At 44.2% G+C, this 20,729-nt stretch overlaps 1 protein-coding gene across 1 annotated transcript in view; it reads right to left on the reverse strand.

The window, feature by feature from the left end:
- SPMIP3 (sperm microtubule inner protein 3) overlaps positions 1-20,314 on the reverse strand; it is a 33,455-nt gene extending 13,141 nt beyond the window's left edge. The window contains exons 1-3 of the mRNA XM_070602123.1: positions 20,196-20,314; positions 13,849-13,917; positions 7,341-7,436 (exon numbers count right to left, since the gene is read on the reverse strand). Coding sequence (XP_070458224.1) covers positions 7,341-7,436; positions 13,849-13,907 — 155 coding nt within the window. The 5' untranslated portion in view covers positions 13,908-13,917; positions 20,196-20,314. The remainder of the gene's footprint in view (positions 1-7,340; positions 7,437-13,848; positions 13,918-20,195) is intronic.
- Between the last annotated feature and the right edge of the window lie 415 nt (positions 20,315-20,729).

A 20,729-nucleotide genomic window follows, 5' to 3' on the forward strand; every position in this document is an offset into this window, starting at 1 on the left:
GACAAAAGTAGCATAGCTAGGTGAGCTAACCACAGACTGCAGAAGATGCCAATAGCTCTGCTGTGACCCATAGTGGACAAGTGAGATTTTGTGGGCGCCGACAGTGATGGAGCTGCAAATATAAGTGATCCTGCCCCTGGCCGCTGGAAAAGCCCATAACACTGCTGCAGACCCCAAGGAGGGAGCACGTCTAGGTGGTCTGCAACAGTAGGCACCAGCAGCCTGAAGCCCCCCTGTGACAGCCTCCACAGCTGAAGAGGGAACCGACAGGACCACTGTGACTACGAGGAGGGGCCCAGGCCCGGTTAGCAACAGCTGATAGGGTTCCTGGTTGGTGCAGTATAAATAGCTGTTCCCCCACCACACCAGTAGAAACAAGTGGAAGCAGTAACTAAACTCTATCTCAATGCAGAGGCACAAATCTACAACATCAAGCAATATGAAAAAATATATTAAATCTCCAGAACAGAAGGAAAATAACAAATACACAGAAAACAATCCCAAAGAAAATGAAATATATAACCTAAATGACGATGACTTCAAAACAGCCATCATTAAAAAACTCAATAAGTTAAAAGAGAATTCAGATAGACAACTCAACGAGTTCAGGAGCTATGTCACAAAAGAGTTTGATACTATAAAGAAGAACCAAACAGAAATACTGGAAATGACGAACACAATAGAGGAGATTAAGAAAAATCTAAACGCACTGAACAGTAGGGCCGATAATATGGAGGAAAGAATTAGCAATTTGGAAGATAGGAATATAGAAATGCTGCAGGCAGAGGAGGAGAGAGAAGTAAGACTAAAAAGAAATGAAGAAACTCTCCGAGAATTATCAGACGCAATTAGGAGATGCAACATAAGGATTATAGGTATACCAGAGGGAGAAGAGAGGGAGAAGGGGGCAGAAAGCCTATTCAAAGAAATAATGGCTGAGAACTTCCCAAACCTGGCGAGAGAAACGGAACTTCATGTGACAGAAGCCAATAGATCTCCAAACTTTATCAATGCAAGAAGACCAACCCCACGGCATATAGTAGTGAAGCTAGCAAAAGTCAGCGACAAGGAGAAAATACTAAGGGCAGCCAGGCAGAAGAAAATAACCTACAAAGGAACCTCCATAAGGCTATCAGAAGATTTCTCAGCAGAAACTTTACAGGCTAGAAGAGAGTGGAATGATATATTCAAAAATCTGAAGGACAAAAACCTACAGCCGAGAATTCTCTACCCAGTGAAAATATCCTTCAAATACGATGGAGAAATAAAAACTTTCCCAGATAAACAAAAATTAAGGGAGTTCATTGCCACAAAACCTCCTCTTCAGGAAATGCTCAGGAAAACCCTCATTCCTGAAAAATCCAAAAAAGGAAAGGTGCTACAAAACCAAGAGCAAAGGAGATAAGTAGAAGGACAACAACAGAGAGTAGCAGCTCTCCATCAGAACAGATTAAACCATGGGAAGAGAAACAAAGGAAATTGAAGAAAACTGGAAAACAAGACATAAAATCACAGCAGTAGGCCCCCACATTTCAACAATCACTCTAAATGTAAATGGATTGAACTCCCCAATCAAAAGACACAGAGTGGCAGGATGGATCAAAGAACAAGACCCAACAATATGCTGCCTCCAGGAAACACACCCCAGCCCCAAAGACAAACACAGACTCAGAGTGAAGGGATGGAGGACAATACTCCAAGCTAATAATGAACAAAAGAAAGCAGGTGTTGCTATACTAATATCAGACAAAGTAGACTTCAAAGCAAAACAGATAAAGAAAGACAAAGAGGGACAGTATACATGATAAAAGGGACTCTCCACCAAGAAGACATAACACTTATAAATATATACACGCCCAACACAGGAGCACCAAAATTTGTAAAGCAACTCTTAACAGAACTAAAAGAAGACATCAACAACAATACAATAATAGTAGGGGACCTCAACACACCATTAACACCAATGGACACAACATCCAGACAGAAAATCAACAAGGAAATAATAGAATTAAATGAAAAATTAGACCAGATGGACTTAATAGATATATAAGAACACTTCATCCAAAAACAGCAGGTTACACATTCTTCTCAAGTGCACATGGAACATTCTCAAGGATAGACCATATTTTGGGAACCAAAGCAAACATCAATAAATACAAGAGAGTTGAAATAATATCAAGCATCTTTTCTGATCATAATGCTATGAAACTAGAAAGCAACTACAAGAAAAAAGCAGACAAAGGTGCAAAAATGTGGAGACTAAACAACACGCTTCTCAACAAACAATGGATCATTGAAGAAATTAAAGAAGAAATCAAATATTATCTGGAGACAAATGAAAATGAGAACACGACATACCAAATCATTTGGGATGCAGCAAAAGCAGTCCTAAGAGGGAAATTCATTGCAATACAGGCTCACCTCACTAAACAAGAAAAAGCTCACATAAGCAACCTCAAACGACACCTAACAGAATTAGAAAAAGAAGAAAAACAAAGCCCAGAGTCAGTAGAAGGAGGGAAATAATAAAAATGAGAGCAGAAATAAACGATATTGAAACAAAAAAGACAGTAGAAAAGATCAACGAAACAAAGAGTTGGTTCTTCGAAAAAATTAACAAAATCGACAAACCCTTAGCCAGACTCACCAAGAAAAGAAGAGAGAAATCTCAAATATATAAAATTAGGAATGAGAGAGGAGAAATCACAACAGATACTAATGAAATACAAGGGATCATAAGAGAATTCTATGAAAAACTATATGCCAACAAATTGAACAACCTAGAAGAAATGGACAAATTCCTAGACTCCTACAACCTCCCCAAACTGAATCAGGAAGAAATGGAGAATCTGAATAGGCCAATCACAAGTAAAGAAATAGAAACAGTAATCAAAAACCTCCCCAAAAATAAGAGTCCAGGACCAGACGGCATCTCTGGAGAATTCTACCAAACATTCAAAGAAGATTTAATACCTATCCTTCTCAAACTATTCCAGAAAATTGAGGAAGATGGAGTACTCCCTAACACATTCTATGAAGCCAACATCACTCTGATCCCCAAATCTGACAAGGACAACACAAAGAAGGAGAACTACAGGCTGATATCACTGATGAAGATAGATGCAAAAATCCTCAACAAAATTCTGGCAAAACGAATACAGCAATACATCAAAAAGATTATACACCATGATCAAGTGGGATTTATACCAGGGACACAGGGATGGTTCAACATCCGCAAGTCAATCAACGTGATACACTACATTAACAAAATGAGAAACAAAAACCACATGATCATCTCAATAGATGCAGAGAAAGCATTCGACAAGATCCAACATCCATTTATGATAAAAACCCTCAATAAGATGGGTATAGAAGGAAAGTACCTCAACATAATAAAGGCCATATATGACAAACCCACAGCCAACATCATACTCAATGGACAAAAACTGAAAGCCATCCCTCTGAGGACAGGAACAAGACAAGGGTGCCCACTTTCACCACTCCTATTCAACATAGTACTGGAGGTGCTGGCCAGAGCAATTCGGCAGGAAAAAGAAATAAAAGGAATCCAAAGAGGTAATGAAGAAGTAAAACTCTCGCTGTTTGCAGACGACATGATCTTATATATAGAAAACCCCAAAGAATCCATAGAAAAACTATTAGAAATAATCAACAACTACAGCAAAGTAGCAGGGTATAAAATCAACATACATAAATCAGTAGCATTTCTATACACTAACAATGAACGAACAGAAAAAGAACTCAAGAACTCAATCCCATTTACAATCGCAACGAAAAGAATAAAATACCTTGGGGTAAATTTAACCAAGGAAGTGAAAGATCTATACAATGAAAACTACAAGACTTTCTTGAAAGAAATTGACGACGACATAAAGAGATGGAAAGACATTCCATGCACATGGATTGGAAGAATAAACATAGTTAAAATGTCCATACTACCTAACGCAATCTACAGATTCAATGCTATCCCAATCAGAATCCCAAGGACGTTCTTTACAGAAATTGAACAAAGAATCCTAAAATTCCTATGGGGCAACAAAAGACCGCGAATTGTTAAAGCAATCCTGAGTAAGAAAAACAAAGCCAGAGGCATCACAATCCCCGATTTCAAAACATACTACAAAGCTACAGTGATCAAAACAGCATGGTACTGGTACAAAAACAGGTGCACAGATCAATGGAACAGAATTGAAAGCCCAGAGATAAAACCACACATCTACGGAGAGCTAATCTTCGACAAAGGAGCGGAGGGCCAACGTTGGAGTAAAGAAAGTCTCTTTAACAAATGGTGCTGGGAAAACTGGACAGCCACATGCAAAAGATTGAAAATTGACCATTCTTTTTCACCACACACCAAAATAAACTCAAAATGGATCAAAGACCTAAAGATTAGGCCTGAAACAATAAGTCTTCTAGAAGAGAACATAGGCGGTCCACTCTTTGACATCAGTTTCAAAAGAATCTTTTTGGACACTATAACTCCTCAGTTGAGGGAAACAATAGAAAGAATAAACAAATGGGACTTCATCAGACTAAAGAGCTTCTTCAAGGCAAGGGAAAACAGGATTGAAACAAAAAAACAGCCCACTAATTGGGAAAAAATATTTACAAGCCACTTATCCAACAAAGGGTTAATCTCCATAATATACAAAGAACTCACACAGCTTAACAACAACAAAACAAACAACCCGATCAAAAAATGGGCAGAGGACATGAACAGACATTTCTCAAAAGAAGATATAAATATGGCCAATAGACACATGAAAAGATGTTCATCATCGCTAATCATCAGGGAAATGCAAATCAAAACTACACTAAGATATCACCTTACACCCGTTAGATTGGCAAAAATATCCAAAACCAAAAGTGACAAATGTTGGAGAGGTTGTGGAGAAAAAAGAACCCTCATACACTGTTGGTGGGAATGCAAACTAGTGCAGCCACTATGGAAAACAGTATGGAGATTCCTCAAAAAATTACAATATGATCCAGCAATTCCACGGCTGGGTATTTATCTGAAGGAAACAAAATTACTATCTCAAAGAGATATATGCACCCCCATGATCATTGCAGCATTATTTACAATAGCCAAGACATGGAAACAACCTAACTATCCATTGACAGATGAATGGATAAAGAAGGTGTGTATGTACATACAATGGAATACCATTCAGCCACGAAAAAGAAGGAAATCTTGCCATTTGTGATAAAATGTGTGGACCTTAAGGGCGTTATGCTAAGTGAAATAAGCGAGACAGAGAAAGACAAATACTCTATGATCTCACTTATAGGTGGGATCTAAAAAAACCAAACTCATAGAAACAAACAACTGAATGGTGGTGGCCAGAGGTGGGGTTGAGGGGTAGGGGAAATGGATGAAGGGAGTCAAAAGGTAAAAACTTCCAAAAGATAAATAAGTCTTGGGGATGTAACATACTGCATGGTGACTATAGTTAACAACACTGTATTGTATATTTGAAAGGTGCTAAGAGAGTAGATCTTAAAAGTTCTCATCATAAGAAAAAAATATTTGTAATTATGTGAGGTGATGGTTGTTAACTGAACTTACTGTGGTGATCATTTTGCAATATATACATATATCAAATCATTGTGCTGTACGCCTTAAACTAACACAATGTTATATGTCAACTACATCTTAATAAAATTAGGGAAAAAAGATTTTCAAAATAGCACCCCATCCTATTTTGTGTAGGTCTGGAAGATTCTGCGTGATTATCTCTGGGTGATAATATTATGAGCAATTTTCAATTTTTTCTTTTTTGGTTATCAACGTCTTCTACATGTTCTAATAAACGTGTGTGTTTTAAACTATCAAATAGATGAGCTGAGCTGCTATAGATGTGAAAAATATTAAACGTCGGGGAGATTTAGGAACATCTAAATCCGAACATTCAGTAGTAGGATGTAGTCTTTCGTGACTGTATTAATCACACTTAAATAAGGTGACTGAAACTGTTTAATCACAGTGGATTGTGTTTACACACCTTGTGAAAAACTTGATTGTAATGCATCTTCTCTAGAGAGAGAGTGTGTGGCAGAAATGGAGCGGGTCTGCCTGAAGTTCAGAAAAAGCAAGAGCAAACATGAGACCGTGCGTGGGTGATGCAGGACTGAGAGAGAGGCTGCATGGGCAGAGGGGTGCTCTGTTGTGGATATGCATGGAGAAGCACCAAGAAATTCCCGCCCACCACTATTTGCTTACTAGGTACAACGTCCTGTAAAGTGGGTACCTCAAAGAGGGGAGCACTTCTTTCCCTACAAAAGCCTGCCTCTCAACGTCAATCGAAACATTAGCTGTCTCATGAACGCGTCAGTCTCTTGTGAGTCTAGGTTCTGTGTGACCATCGCTGTCAGTCTGGTCATTTCTGTGGCTTCTGAACCAGATCCTAGTGATTGTCCCTAGGTCTGCCCCTGCTGGACTGGCAGCCTGCTCTGCTTTGCGTTGGGTGTTTCTACGGAACCCGAATATTCTCTGTTTTCAAGGAATACATCAGTGTCTTTCTGAAGACGAGACTTTCGCTCTCAGGAGGGACTCTAACACTGACACCATCAAGTTGGTGAAGGGCTATATCTGGGGAGGGTGAGCCATCACCTGTGAAGTTATATCCTGACTACAAAAGCTGAACTTAGAACTGGTCTGAAGCACTGCATCATTTCCTGGTTTGTTTGTTTGTTTGTTTGGCTCATCTTTTCCTTCTTCTTATTCTTAACCAGAAGCTTAATAAATTCATTGATTGACATTCGCACTAAGTTTTCCCCTTAAGGCTAATCTTGCGCAGGCACAAGTGTTCTCAGAGTCAGGGGGAGTCAAGGTTCCTTTGCCTGAGCCGTGCTGTGGTGGGAGGACTGACATCTGGGTGCAAGGCACTGGGGTTGAAGGATTGCTGGAGCCCACAGGACACATGTGAAGAGTGGAAATTTGTAATTTTACTGAAAAGGAAAGTGAGTCTCAGGAAGGTTAAGTTATTGGCCAAATTGAAACTCTAAACTCACGGTGTTTCTTAAACTTCTTTGATGATTTAATAAAATTCTGTATGTATTGCTGATTATAAAAGTAATATACGTTCATTAGAGAAAATCTGGAACATAGACCAAAAGATAAAAAATAAAATAAAAATACCAATCATCTTACTATTCATAAGAAAACATTACCAGTTTGGTGTATTTCCCTCCAAACTTCTATCCATTAAATAATATTTATTATTATTGTTATCATTACAAATTGTGATTCCCATTTTTTTCACTTATTCTAACTTCAGTGACATTTTTGAAAATTAAAATTCTGGAAGGTGTCTCACCTGGGAGACCTCCTCACACTATAATCAGGATGGACTCTTGCCAGCTGCCCAGGGTAATAGCCTCGGAGGTCTTGTCCTTGACGAGCAATGAATATACTAGTGGATAAAGTAAGGGATGAGAAAAGAGCAATTATTACGATTAGTTATTTGCAGAGGAACACCAGCTGTGGTATAATAAAAAATATGTCCAGTCTTTGTCCCCAGTCCCCGGCATGGAGCTTATAAAACCCTTGGGATTTCTTGACAGGAACGTCTTTTGTTATCCACTTTTCAGGATTCATAAGGAAATATTTGACTTGTCAGGTATTAGTTTCAAAATATCAGGAAAAAAAAGAATAAGAGGATATATAAAACCAGTGAGGCAATGTTGACAATTGTTGAAACATGCGAATGAGTAAATGGTGGTCCTTAAACGATTTTTTTCGACTTTAAATAAGTTTACAAACGTTCACAATGGTTTTTTTGAAACTGTAATACTTAAGTATGTTGAAGCTAAAAATGAAGAAGCACTGTGATGTCAAAGAACAAGGTGCCTGTGAGCCCGTGGAGGACTCTCACCCTGCCTGGGAGGGCTCGTTCTGAAGCACAAACCCAAGTGGAAGAGGTGGAGAACGGGAGGAAGTGCTTCCGGGCGTGGAGGTGAGACGGGTGTGGACGGCTGACATACAGGGGCTTGGGGGAGACAGGCGAGGGCGTAGTGGTGGCCAGACTTCACACTTTGAAATACATCTTATTTTATAATAAACTCCTTTTCCTCTTAGATTATAGTTACAGCATTATATTGATATTTAAAGTTATGTGTAGTTAATTATGTTACAGATTTTATTTCAGAAAAGTAGTAGGGACATTACAAAGTATTTGTTACTAAAGAAAAGGGAGTCTAACAGGTTGAGAACCACTGATGTAGGTGACAGGGAATCTTTGTAGGATTTTTAAGAATATTGATGATGTAACGCAATTTTTATTCTAGAAAGATTTTCGCTGGTGGCGGTGTGGAAAACACATTTAAGGACAATCTAATTAGAAGCATAAAGACCGGTTAGGTGGTGGTTGCAGTAACTTGGGTGGGACATGGTGAAGCTCTGAACTATGTGGCGGCAACGTGGACGGAGAGGAGGGGACTGACTGAGGTGCTTTTGGAGAGAGGAGTGAGGGTAGAATAGAGAGAGTGCCCCAGCCAGGCTCAGGCTTTGGGCACGCTGTCATGCCCCAGGAGAGGCACACAGGGAGGGGACCACTGTAGAGACGGTGACCTCATAGAGTCTGTGATCTGTGGGGTCTTTTGGGACCCTCCACAGACTTTAAGCACTCAGTAGGTGCCATAAAAATTCAGGAAGAATCATTAGAAAGTAGTACATAGTTTTGGATGAAGGAGCTCACCAAATATGTTTTGGATAATGAATGAAAACTTAAACTATGCCTCCAGTCCAACCAGCATTTATCGAAGACACATAACGTACCCCTCTCACTGCTAGGTTCTGCAGACGAAAAGCTAAGAGGAAGTCCTTGTCTTCAAAATGCTCTCGATGTGCTCAAACAGTGATGGGATAAAGGGTCAATCCCCACTGATTGGCACAGAGAGGGAGGGGCGTCCAGGGTTCGGGCAGGCAAATCGGATGGGGAAGAGATGCCAGCTGAGGGAATTCTAGGAGCCCAGACTTGAACAGAGTTGGATCAGAGTGGAGCGTGTGGGGGCCAGTGGAGATCTCGCTGTCAAACTAGTATGAAAGGCAAGCACTGTGAGCAGGGCGGGTCTGTCTGTCTATGCAAACAGGACCTCAGGGAGCTCTGATTTTCAGAAAACCACAGGCTGTCTGGGCTTGTCCTGTGGCTGGGATCATATGACTGCGCCGTGAAGAGTAAACAATAGTAAATAACAAATGACATTTCTGAGTGAGTGGGAATGGGAGACAGTTTTCTTAGGTGGCCGTCCAGTTTCTGAAGCACTGCCTTGAAAGATTATCCCAGGGCCATGTGACAGTCTGTTAAGATCCAGCTGGAGTTCCAGCATGACACTGGTTTCGCACGCTTGCTATGCGGCTCGCAGTAGGCTGTGTTTTGAACACGCACACAACAAAGGTCTGCTGAGTACAGGTGAAGAGCCCGAGCGCTGCTCCCTAGAAGCTGCCTGCAAAGCTGTTGGAGAGCCGAGAAGCCCTTCCCCAGCACCGGGGAACACGCCCTGCCCGCCGTCCCTTGCAAGCGTCTCTTGCCAGACAGAGTGGGAAAGCGTGTAAGCAGGTGATGCCGGAGGAGGGAGTGGAGAAGTGGAGAGGTTTGGGGAGTGAAAGGATGGCACACTTTGCCTCCGCACTTTGGGTAGACTTTCCAAATTCCCCCACGTGGCCTTCTCCTCAAACAGGAGAAAGCTCCCAATTAAGAGGTTAAAACACCAGTTGTTTGGGAGAGAATTTTAATCCCCTAACGGGCAATGCCTCGCCTGCTGTGTCAGTCAGAGTTCCCAGAGGCTGCACGGTACTCCGCCTCTCCTGAGGGGAGTTGGATGGGGGGCAAAAACAGGTTAATGGCTAGGAAAGCGGTGCTGGCTCTGCAGACCCGGCCACTGTATTGACTCGGCTTCCACGATTCTTGAATCAGCTGCAAAAGGCCTTTCCCGCTCCTTGGGTGGGACCAGCAGATCAGCTGTGGCCAGCCCCACTGTGCATTGCTCACCATCCCTGAGGTGTTCAGTCCAGACAAGAGCATGCCTGCCCATGGGAGGGCAAGTGTAGCTGGAGCGGGATCTGGGCTTAGCCAAGCCAAAATTCCATATGCACAGTGGGGGTTGTGCGTGTCTGTCCCTCGAGAGCCTGGCCCTGCGGCCTACCGTGGCACGTGTTCCCGTGACTAGCAACTCTGCTCTGTCTGCTTCGGGCCTCATGCTTTACAAGGTGGCTTTACAGAGGCATCCTCATCTAATTCTCACAGTCACCTCCCCAGGTAAATATTAACTCCTCGTTACAGAAGAGGAGACAGGCTCAGAGAGGCTAAGTGGACTTTCTAACATCACCTGGCTAGTAAATGCCAGAGCCATGAGTCAAGCCCAGTTCTCTAAGCTCCACACTGCATCCAGATTCACGTGTGTGTATACACGATGGCTTTTCTTCAGAAGAGTTCAGTGCTGTTTTGGTTTGAACTCTGTGATTCTCTCGCTTCCAGGCAGACAGGAAGTAGACGTTGTGTACCAAGAGAACAGGAAACGAAATAGACGCGGCAGTGTTAGCCGGAAGCTGCTTTCAATTCCATAAAACAAGCTCTCGCTGCAGGCTCACACGTGTCCGCCATGTGCTGTGGATACAGTGATGACAAGTACTGTCTTTCCACCCGGGAGTTCCTAACGTGGTAGGGAAAACCAGCTTTAGACAACTAACGAATCACCGACAGTCTGTGAGTGCTGTCCACTCAGGAAACTGAGGCTCAGGGGGAATCAGTAACTTAGTCAGGACGTGAACGGATAAGTACACAAGATGGGGGACAACCAGGCCCATGCTCTCGTCTCCCAGACCCCCTGGCTCCACAGTGGCTCCTTAAGGAAGAGCGGAGCCTCAGTTCCTCATCAGTAAAGTAGGGGTGACACTATCGTCTCCACCCATTATTACATGGGCGTCCAGGAGACATCTGTGAACATATTTGGTGACTAAAACATCCCATCTGTGTTAGGTGTCGCCATCATTCTAGGATGCACTGACCCCACCGCTGCCTTTTGATCTCCCAGAGACGGCTTCAATCAATGTTTTTAAAATCCATTTAAGTCCAACACAAATTCCATGCCACATCGAGTGTAGTTCACCTCAAGTGGTCTTTTCAAGAGCATCCTGGGCTCCACAAACCAACACAACAACCAGCCCTGTGCCTCAGGGACAGGCCTGTAGCTTGGGGATGGCACCAGTTCCATCTAATATAATGCTTTTTTTTTTGCTGATGAAGATTTGCCCTGAGCTAACATCTGTGCCAATCTTCCTCTGTGTTGTATGGGGTTGCTGCCACAGCATGGCTGCCGAGTGGTGTAGGTGTGCACCCAGGAACCAAACCTGTGAACCCAGGCCGCCAAAGCAGAGCATGTCGAACTTAACCACTATGCCACAGGGCTGGCCCCACAATATAATTTTTATTATGAGAATTCTGTGAACCATTTACTATTTAATTTTATTAGGGGCCCCTACTGGTTGTAACTCAGTTTCCCTAGGATAGCCCCAAGGGTTAGGCATTCAAGGATGAACTGGATACATGCTTGTGTGAAAGCAGGGCAGGCGTTCTGCAGGCGCGGGCGGGCACCAGGAGGCCAAGCCGCAAGTAAATGACAGAATCATCGTTTCTCGTTGACTCATTCATTTTCAGTTTTTCAACAAAGTTGCATAAAGGGCCCACCACATGTGGCCATCTACTGGGCGGAGGTTAGGATGTGGGTTGCCGAGGGAGGCAAGCCCCCAGGGGAGCTAACTTAGAGATGCAGTGAAGTGCAGGGATCCAGGGCACCGATGCTGGAGCCACACCCGTTGGGTCAATACTGCCTCTGCCCGTTACTTACTGGCTTGTGGGATCTTGGGAGTCACTTAACCAGTCTGTGTCTCAGTCTCCTCCTCTGGATCTCACAGCTGCCCTGAGAGTTAAACGAGTCAACGCACACCTAGATCAGTGCCTGCCACGCAGTAAGAGCTGCGCCAGTGTTCGCTATTATTCCAGTGGCTGAGACAGACAGGAAACAAACAAAGTAATTGGAAGTTGTGATAAGGGCCAGAAAGAACACCAAAAAGGGTGTGAGATGGAGAATAACGGAGGTGGAGAGGAGGGCAGAGGCAAAGATTCCTCTAGCCGGATGGTCAGGGAACGGCTCTGTGAGCAGCTGACCACAGAACTGACACATCTGGTTGGGGGGGAAGGGAGCTAGTGGGACAGGGGCCTGAGGTGGGGGAAGGGAGACATCCAGGGAGCAGGATCACATCCCAAAGCCCTGAGGTATGGAGGAGGGTACCTACTGAACAAAGCGAAGAGCTGGGAGAAGCCAGGAGGGGCAGCCAGGCCCGGTTCACCCAGCGCTCTGTAGGCCCAGCAAGGAGTTGGGATTTTACAGAAAATGCAATGATTGCAGGGTTTCATGCAACGGAGGTCTTTGATGCAATTCACATTTTATGACGCCCAATCTGGAGAATGGACTGTAGGACAAGAGAGGTGGTCGCTGAGGGTGAGCAGGGGAGAGGCAATGGTGGTCTGGACCAAGGGGTGACACTGGAGCCAGGGAAGCGCATTCCGACAGGAGACACATCCTGGAGGCGGAATTGAGGAACTTGCTCATGGACTGGACTCACTGCTGTTGCAAAGGCAGGCGAGGCATAAAGTAGACAGCCCAGCTCCACGGTGGGGACTGCCGTGCAGGGTCGGGGCACCTGTCTAGTCTAGGAGCGGTGTGGACGAGTACAGGGAACTGAATGCAGCCCAGCCTCAGGACCTCAGCGGGCCCTGGTGCCTGCGGTGTGTGACCCACCCGAACCCGCAGGCTCCCCACAGTCGGCTCAGGCGGGGCCCCTGCCTCTGGCCTGGTCCCACTGAGTCGCAGGAAGCAGCGGCCGAGGGAGGCTTGTTTCCATTTCCCCAGGAGATGAGACCACAGGTCAAGGGGCCTGACAGGGGGCAAAATAGATCTCACACACACACAAGGCCCACGGGCTTGTGGGGAGCGAGAGACCAGGAAACGCTGGGACCCGCCCTTCTCCCTCCCCCTGCCTCCTCCTCCCGAGGTTTCAGTGAGGTAAGGGCAGGCTCTGTACTTCCCCTCAAAGAGGGCTCCTAAAGTGTCTGCAGTGAAGCATCCTTCACTCACCGCCCCTTCAGTAATTCCCGGAAGCAAAAGGTCTTACCTCTGCTGACAAAACACTGTTAAAAATAACTAAATACTAAAATAAACACGAGGCTTGCTCAAAACCACACAGCCAATGGGGCTGCAAGAGGCTGACCCCAAAGTCACCTGCTGTGTAGGGTTCCTACCCCTATTTTGCAGCTTCTGAATCTCTGCAGACCCCATAGCCAGTGGTGAAGGGAGAGGGGGATAGGATTTGTCGATTGTTATCCGATATTGCTTACAATAAAACATGTCTAGGACTTGTTATTCTCGGGCCAATGGATGAACTTCGTGAATGAGTGAAACCCCTACTTAGTTTCCATCTGTGCAGTCACCTCCCGTGTGCCAGGCACGGGAGTGGTTTCCTTTGTCTCAAGCAGAGTAAAGGGGTCCCCTCTAAAATTTGACCTTGGGTCCCTCAGACTTCTCCCCAAGCAAAAATCCAATATCCTTCTAGTCTTTGGGGAATGTGGAGTTGCCTGTTTGCTTGGATTCTGCCATGAGGGTGAGATTTCTTTTACAACTTTCCCTAAATACAAAGAAACTTCTCTAGATCCCTCTGGCAGCAGGGGTCTCTCAATCACAGAGCAGCAGGTGAGCGATGCTAATTCCCCGGGTGCCTGCCTGCCCTGCGGTGGCTCCGGACAGCGTCTGCATCCGGGGGAACGTCACCTGGGTGGGATCACTGGGCGGCGGTCAATGAATTCACGGAGCCGGACGGCAGCCATCATGGACGCGATTCTGAAAAAAACATTGCCGAGTGAAGGTTCGTACACCTTTCCGAACCTGTCCTGTCTAGTACTACAAAGTCTGTCTTGAAAGAAATCACGGTGAGAAAACTCATATAGCAGAGGACTATCCATGTCTTCTGCTAGACTACGTAGGGAAGGAAATAAACTAGTAAAGGGGCAAAAGTGGAAAGCATAAGCCAATACATACAGACATGCTTTTCTTTAAAAATAAAAAGTACTGTGCCAGCCGGGCACTCGGCCTCCTTTCTCACCCTTCCGAGGGGGCTTTCCCACTGCACAAGCTTGCAGGCTGGGTATCACATTTCCCAGACTCCCTTGCACCTAGAGTTCTGCATGTGAATTAGACTCCTCCAGTCAGATGTTCTGGAGTGAGATTTGGCAAGCAAAGGAGACAGAGGCCGTTTCCTGCTGCTTTGACTTTTTCTACTGGCCAGCAAGGTTGTGAAGATATGGGGTGATGTCTTTCCACCACAGAACTCCAGGGTCCTACCCCCAGCTTTAGGGATGTCAAGAAGAAGTTGCGTTGAAGGCATTGGCTGAACCCCGTGTTCCAGTGTTCAAACACCGGCTTTGTGAGCATGGAGAGGGAGCTGCAGTGGCAGTGGTGGTGGCTTTGGGAGTAGGTTATTGAACTCAGTTGTTCTGGAACCAGCTTCCTGATTAGGGCAGAGGTCACACTTTCCATGATGGATCAGTTTTGTGGCGGTTTTCCAGGATCTTTCTGGAGGCTTTCCCCAGAGTCTGTTCCTCTAGGCCTTCCAATGATTTTTTAAGCACCTCATTATCTATATCAAACCCTTTCTGTTTCCTGTACTGACCCTGGACTTAAATGTATAATATGTATTGTTTCTAGTCTAAAATTTCATATTGCATCTGTTCATTTGCTAGAGGAGATGACTTGCCACAGAAAACCACGACATCTAAATGTTTGCTTGAGAAAGCGTCAACAATAGGGAGGGGAACTGCGCGCCTGGGGGACAGAGGTGGGAGAAAGCCTTACTCTTTTACAGTTTACCTTTTGTGCACCTTATGAATTTTGTGCTATGTGTATGTGTTATGTGTATACAAAGACAACTGGGCCTTTGATTTGCAGAAACATGGCCAATGGTCTAGCAGGAGAACACTGGACTGAGACCCACGTGATCACCGGCAGGTCTTTTCCCTGCTGCAATGGACTGAAAGTGTCCTCCCCCAAATTCAGACGTTGGAACCCTATTCCCAAAGCGATGGTGTTAGGAGGTGGGGCCTTTGGGAGGTAACTAGGTCATGAAGGTGGGGTCCTTCTGAATGGGGCCGGTGCTCTTATGAAAGAGACCCCAGAGAGCTGTCTTGCCTTCCTTCTGCCATGTGAGGACACAACAAGAAGTTGGCAGTCTGCAACCTGGAAGAGGGTTCTCACCAGATCTTGAACATACCGGCACCCTGAGCTTAGACTTCCATCCTCCAGAACCATGAGAAATGATAGTCTGTTGTTTATAGACCACTCAATCTGTGGTGGTTCCTTATAGCAACCCAAGTGGACTGAGGTACCCACGCTCTATATGGATGACTTTGATCTCTCTGTGGAGGGGTGAGTGAGGCAATAATGTGGCCCTGAGTGTTCTGTAAGCTAAGACGTACCTTTGAGAAAAGAGAAAGATGAGTTTCCATTTATAAGCATGTATTATGTGTCAGATAACCTGTATTAACTCACATTAGCCTCCCAGAAACCCTATGAAGTATTATCACCATGTTACTGACAAGAAAACTGATGTACTGAGGAGTAAAGTCACTTGTACAAGGAAACAGAGGTGGACCTCTCCTGATCGAGAAACGTTTTTCTTAACAACTGTGCTCTATTGAAACAACCACAGAGCACCGAGACCTCCAGCCAAAGCAAAACTGGGATGGCGCGAAAGAAGCAGGAGGGAGAAAGGGTTGGACAAAGCGCCAGCCTCCCTCTCTGCCCTTTCTAGTCAACACGCGTGAACTCCTCGTCCACAGGCCAGCGAGCTGCTTTACTTCAAGCGTGTTCTTCAAGCAATGTGAAAATTTTCAGACAAGATTACCCTTTAGCAGAATATTTTGGCTATCCCGCAGAGCCCATTCATTATACAATGTGTTTTTACCTTTGGCATTGGTGGGATTGTAAAAAAAAGAAGAAAGGAAGAAAGAATGAAAGAGCAAAGCTGAGTAAACACAACTGAGCTCTTGCTGAAACTCAGAAAGCTGTGACTGCTGGGGTTTTACTTCATTGGAAGTGACACGCTGGAGAGAAGGGTGCAAGGCGTTCAGGACATTTGTGCTCATAACAAAGACAACACCAAGTGCGCCTTTGATGACAGAGTGATTGCTCAGTGCCTAGACATTCTGAATCAGCACCCTAGGGAGTAAACTGGTCATGGGTTGCATGCTTTGGTCATGTCCCGAAAACATTTTCAGGGGAAGATATTAACAGGTCACTTTGGGTCTAAACCTGAGCTCCAGAGTAATCAGCAGACCTTGTCTGGGAGTGATTCCAGACCCGCATTCTGCATCTTTGAGAATTCCTCTACCATGTATATAAGGGATACCAAGTCACACGTTGCAAGGTAGTTATCTCTTGATAAGATACATAAGAAAATGTAGTTTGCAAACAAAACACTTGTCACCGTCTGTCATACTGTGTGTTTACTTGTGTTTCTTGCTCACATCTGTTTACCCCATTAGAAAGCAGTCTCCACGGGGGCAGGAGGGTTATCTGTTTTGTTCACTGTCGTATCCCTGGGGCCAAAGGTAACTTTTGGCCCAATAAATAGTAAATATTTATTGGATAACTGAATGTGCCATAATTTATGAAACCCAATCCCCTAATGTTGGACATTTTGGTCATTCTGAACATCTATAGGAATATATTTTGATTCTATTGAAATTATTTCTTAAGATATGTTCCTAAGAATGAGTCGAAGTTTGGGCATCTTCAGGGCTCTTACTTAGGAAGATTTTAGCCACTTTCATTAATTAGTGCTGGCCCATAAACCACTTTGGTTAGAGTCCCAAGGCAAAGAAATTAAAATTTAACAATAGAATTTTTTATTATGCTGATATTCAGAAGGTGAACTAAAGTAAATGAATAACAGATGTACATTGCAACAAATTTCCTCAAGGTTAATATTCAACATGCTAACTTCAGGAACAAATGTATAAGATTTATTTTGTCAATTTTCTCAGCAATTTTTTGATATTATAGAATATATTACTGATCAATCAGATTTCTATAAAATACATTAACATTGCAAAAAAGCTGATAAAATCTGCACATTTATGGTAAAATTTCTTAGCAAATAATGATGGAACTTTCTCAACCTGATAAAGAATATCTGCAGAAACCTACAGCTAGCATCATACTTAATGGTGAAAGACTGGATGATTTATTCTCAAAATCGGGAACAAAACAAGGATGTTACTCTTGCCACTCCTATCCAACACTGTGCTGGAAGTCTTAGCCAGTGCAATAAGACAAGAAAAGGAAATAAAAGGCATAGAGATGGGAAAGGAAGAAAACTGTCCCTATCTGTAAGTAACACAATTGTCTGTGTAAAATCTTTGGGAATCTACACATAAACTCCCCAAACCAATTGAACAAGACCACAGGATACAAGGTCAACACATAGAAAATAATTATATTTCTATACTTTAAATCAAAAAGTGGGACCAAAATTTAAAGTACAACTATTTACAACCACTGAAAAAAAGAAAGGAATATGAGGCATGAATCTAACAAGATGTCAGATGCACAGGCTGTATGTGCCGAAAACTACAAAATGCTGATGAAAGAAATCGAGAAGACCAGAGACACATACTGTGTTCATGGATTGGAAGATAACATAGTAAAGATGACAGTTCTCCCCAGATAGAGCTGGTTTACCTGATCAAACTTCCCAGCAGGACTTCTTTTTGTGGGTAGAGACAAGCTTATGCAACAATTTATTTGGAAATGCAAGGGAACTAAACTAGCCAGAGCAGTTTTGAAGAAGAACAAGCACCTTCTGCCAGAAAGGGATGGAAACAAACTGGTCCTCAGCTGACACCCACTTACTTCATTCAGTGCTCACAAGTCCTGAGAGCCGTTCATGACTATCTTGAATTTGTATAAGATGTTAATGACATGTGTAAGGTCACACATCTAGTCAACAGAAAAGGCCAGGTGGGTCTGACTCCAGAGCCCGTGCTCCTTCTGCTGCAGGGCCACTGCGCCACGGATCCACTCAACACATATTGTTGGTCACACACCTCCGTCTTGCACCAGACCAGCCAGTAGAGAAAGAGAATTTAGCAAAAGCTATGTGGTTCTGCCCTCATGCTACTTACACAGTGGAGGAGATGAAGTCAGATATCCATCACAGAGTTGCACGAGGCCACATAAAATTAAAGCTCAGTAGTTCCTAAAACAGAATCCTCTGACCAGTTGTTTTTAGGTAGCTGAGCAGCTGTGTCCCTCCTCCATGGGAATTCACAGGAAAGGCTCTGAGAGCAGATAAGTTACATTTGCTTCGGAACACCCAAACATCTCCCTTGATTTGAAGCACGTGAAATGCTCTCCTTAGGACATGGGCTTTCCAAGGGCTAGAAAACATTTCTAAAAATTGGCATCTATTTTTAGGGTAGGAAAGAGTTAAAAATAACATTTAAGTCAGAGGTTGGGTCCTCCCAGTACAACACCAAGTGGATCCAGTAGTAATTACCTGGTAAGTTTAATCAACTTTTGAGCTTCAATTAAATGATAACTAGCATGTTATCATTTAGTTAATCTGTCCCAAGAAGGGGCAGAGGCAGGATCTTAGAGTCAGGGTCCCAAGACTCCATGGCCTGTCTAGTAGTTTTGGGGAAATTCGAGGACTAGTCGGGCAGTGACATTTAAACTGGTGTCTGAATGGCAACAGTGGATTTTCTGGATGTACTTTATAACCCCGAGCCCCGGGTGCCCTTTTCCTTGGAGGTGTGGCATCGGTATTCTGTTGGGTTCGTGGGGAAAGCCATGCCCTAGTGACCTGACAGTGCAGAGAAGGTGTGGGGGGATCTGACCCCCCTCAGCAGTGGGACGTCTACCCTGGCTAGGAGTGTGACAGCAGCCTCAGTGACTGCAGGATTGCTCTCTAGCTAGGACAACTGCTCCCAGCAGCTTTTGAGCACTTGTGTCGTGACAGAACATGTAGAGAAGGGTTTTCAGTAACTGAGTTCCCTTGACGGTCTCCTGTTGCTTGTGCTTCCTCAGGAAGCTGCTCTTCCCAGTTCAGGAAGGCTGGTTGCCTGCCTCCCCCCGCCCCCCGTCAGTGGATGCTTTTCCTTTCCTTCTTCTCTAGTCTAAATTCCACCCATTCTTCAGGGCCTTGTTCCAGCCCTACATCATCTCCTACAAGGCCTCTGTTCTGAGTTCCAAAGGCCCATTGCCCATCTCTGAATTCCCAGTCACTGATTCATGCTGTCATGCATTTTGGTTCTAAGGGCTTTCTCCATTGGTTTGTTGGTTTCTGAATTCATTTACTCATTCTATCATTTAAGAAAATATTTAATGAGGGGCCAGCCTGGTGGTGTAGTGATTAAGTTCGCACACTCCACTTCGCTGGCCTGGGTTCGCAGGTTCAGATCCCTGCTTGTCAAGCCATGCTGTGGCAGGTGTCCCACATATAAAATAGAGGAAGATGGGCACAGGTGTTAGCTTAGGGCCAGTCTTCCTCAGCAAAAAGAGGAGAATTGGCAGCAGATGTTAGCTCAGGGCTAATCTTCCTCAGAAAAAAAAAAGAAAGAAAAAATATTTAATGAGTGACAAATTTATGCCAGGCCTTGGATAAGGCTCTAGAGATTCTTCAAAGAACAAGATGTGAGTTTCGCACAGTCTTGCCTCTCCAGCTGAAATGTAAGTTCCTACATGTTGGAAGCACATTGTTTTGGAGGCCACTATCTTCACTCTCCTTGTCTTTCTCCTACCTCACTGTCTTGCAAAGTGTTTGCTATCCAAGGAAATGCTCTCTGCATACTTTAGAATGAATGAATAAATGAAAGATTCAATCAATCAGTCAACTCAGTAACCTGGTAATCCAGTTAGCAGTTTTTAAGCTTTGTTCTTCTTGTATCATAGGAACCAGATACCTTAATATAAGCATACCTGATTTCTAAGAAAAAATCCACAAAGTTTCTTTAAATTGTGAGCTCCATCTCCAGAACATTCAAAATGCACTCAGCTATTGGTAATGCAACCGCTAAGAGAGTGGAGAGAGCGGGACGGCAGCAGCACCATCCTGGGGTTACCTGCTCGGGCCGCAGCAGCTGGAGGCCTCCTTGTTCTTAAAAGCAGTCCTCCGAAGACAGCAGTTACTTCAGCTGCCTCCTGGTGGTGGCTATACTGCAGAGGCACCCTGCAGAGTTGTAGCACTTGATCCCTTTACATCATTCAAAGGGTATTGTGATGCATTGTGGGTTAGGCAGTTTTGCTAGGTAATGCCTTTCAGGTCTCCGGCTCATAAAAAGCAACGATTCTTAGGTCTCTATGAGAGCGCAGCTGCATGTGCAAGAAAAGGTGAAAATTAGTGTGGAAAGGAAAACCATGTAGACAAATAACCCAGACTGTTTCATCACTAGAACTTTCTTTCCTATAAAGATTATTCCAGGGGCAGCGTTAAGTCAAAGATCTAGGTGGTGCTGTACCTGCAAGTACCGCCCTCCGTGGGAGTGGATCGAGGGGGCAGGGGCCGGCACAAGGGACAAAGGAGTCCAGCTCTGCGTGGCCCAAGATAGATTAGGCTCCATCCTGCTGCTATTAAGGCATCGAAGAAGGCTTTTAAC

This window comes from Equus przewalskii, chromosome 31, assembly GCF_037783145.1.
Source record: "Equus przewalskii isolate Varuska chromosome 31, EquPr2, whole genome shotgun sequence".
NCBI classification, from domain to species: Eukaryota; Metazoa; Chordata; class Mammalia; order Perissodactyla; family Equidae; genus Equus; species Equus przewalskii.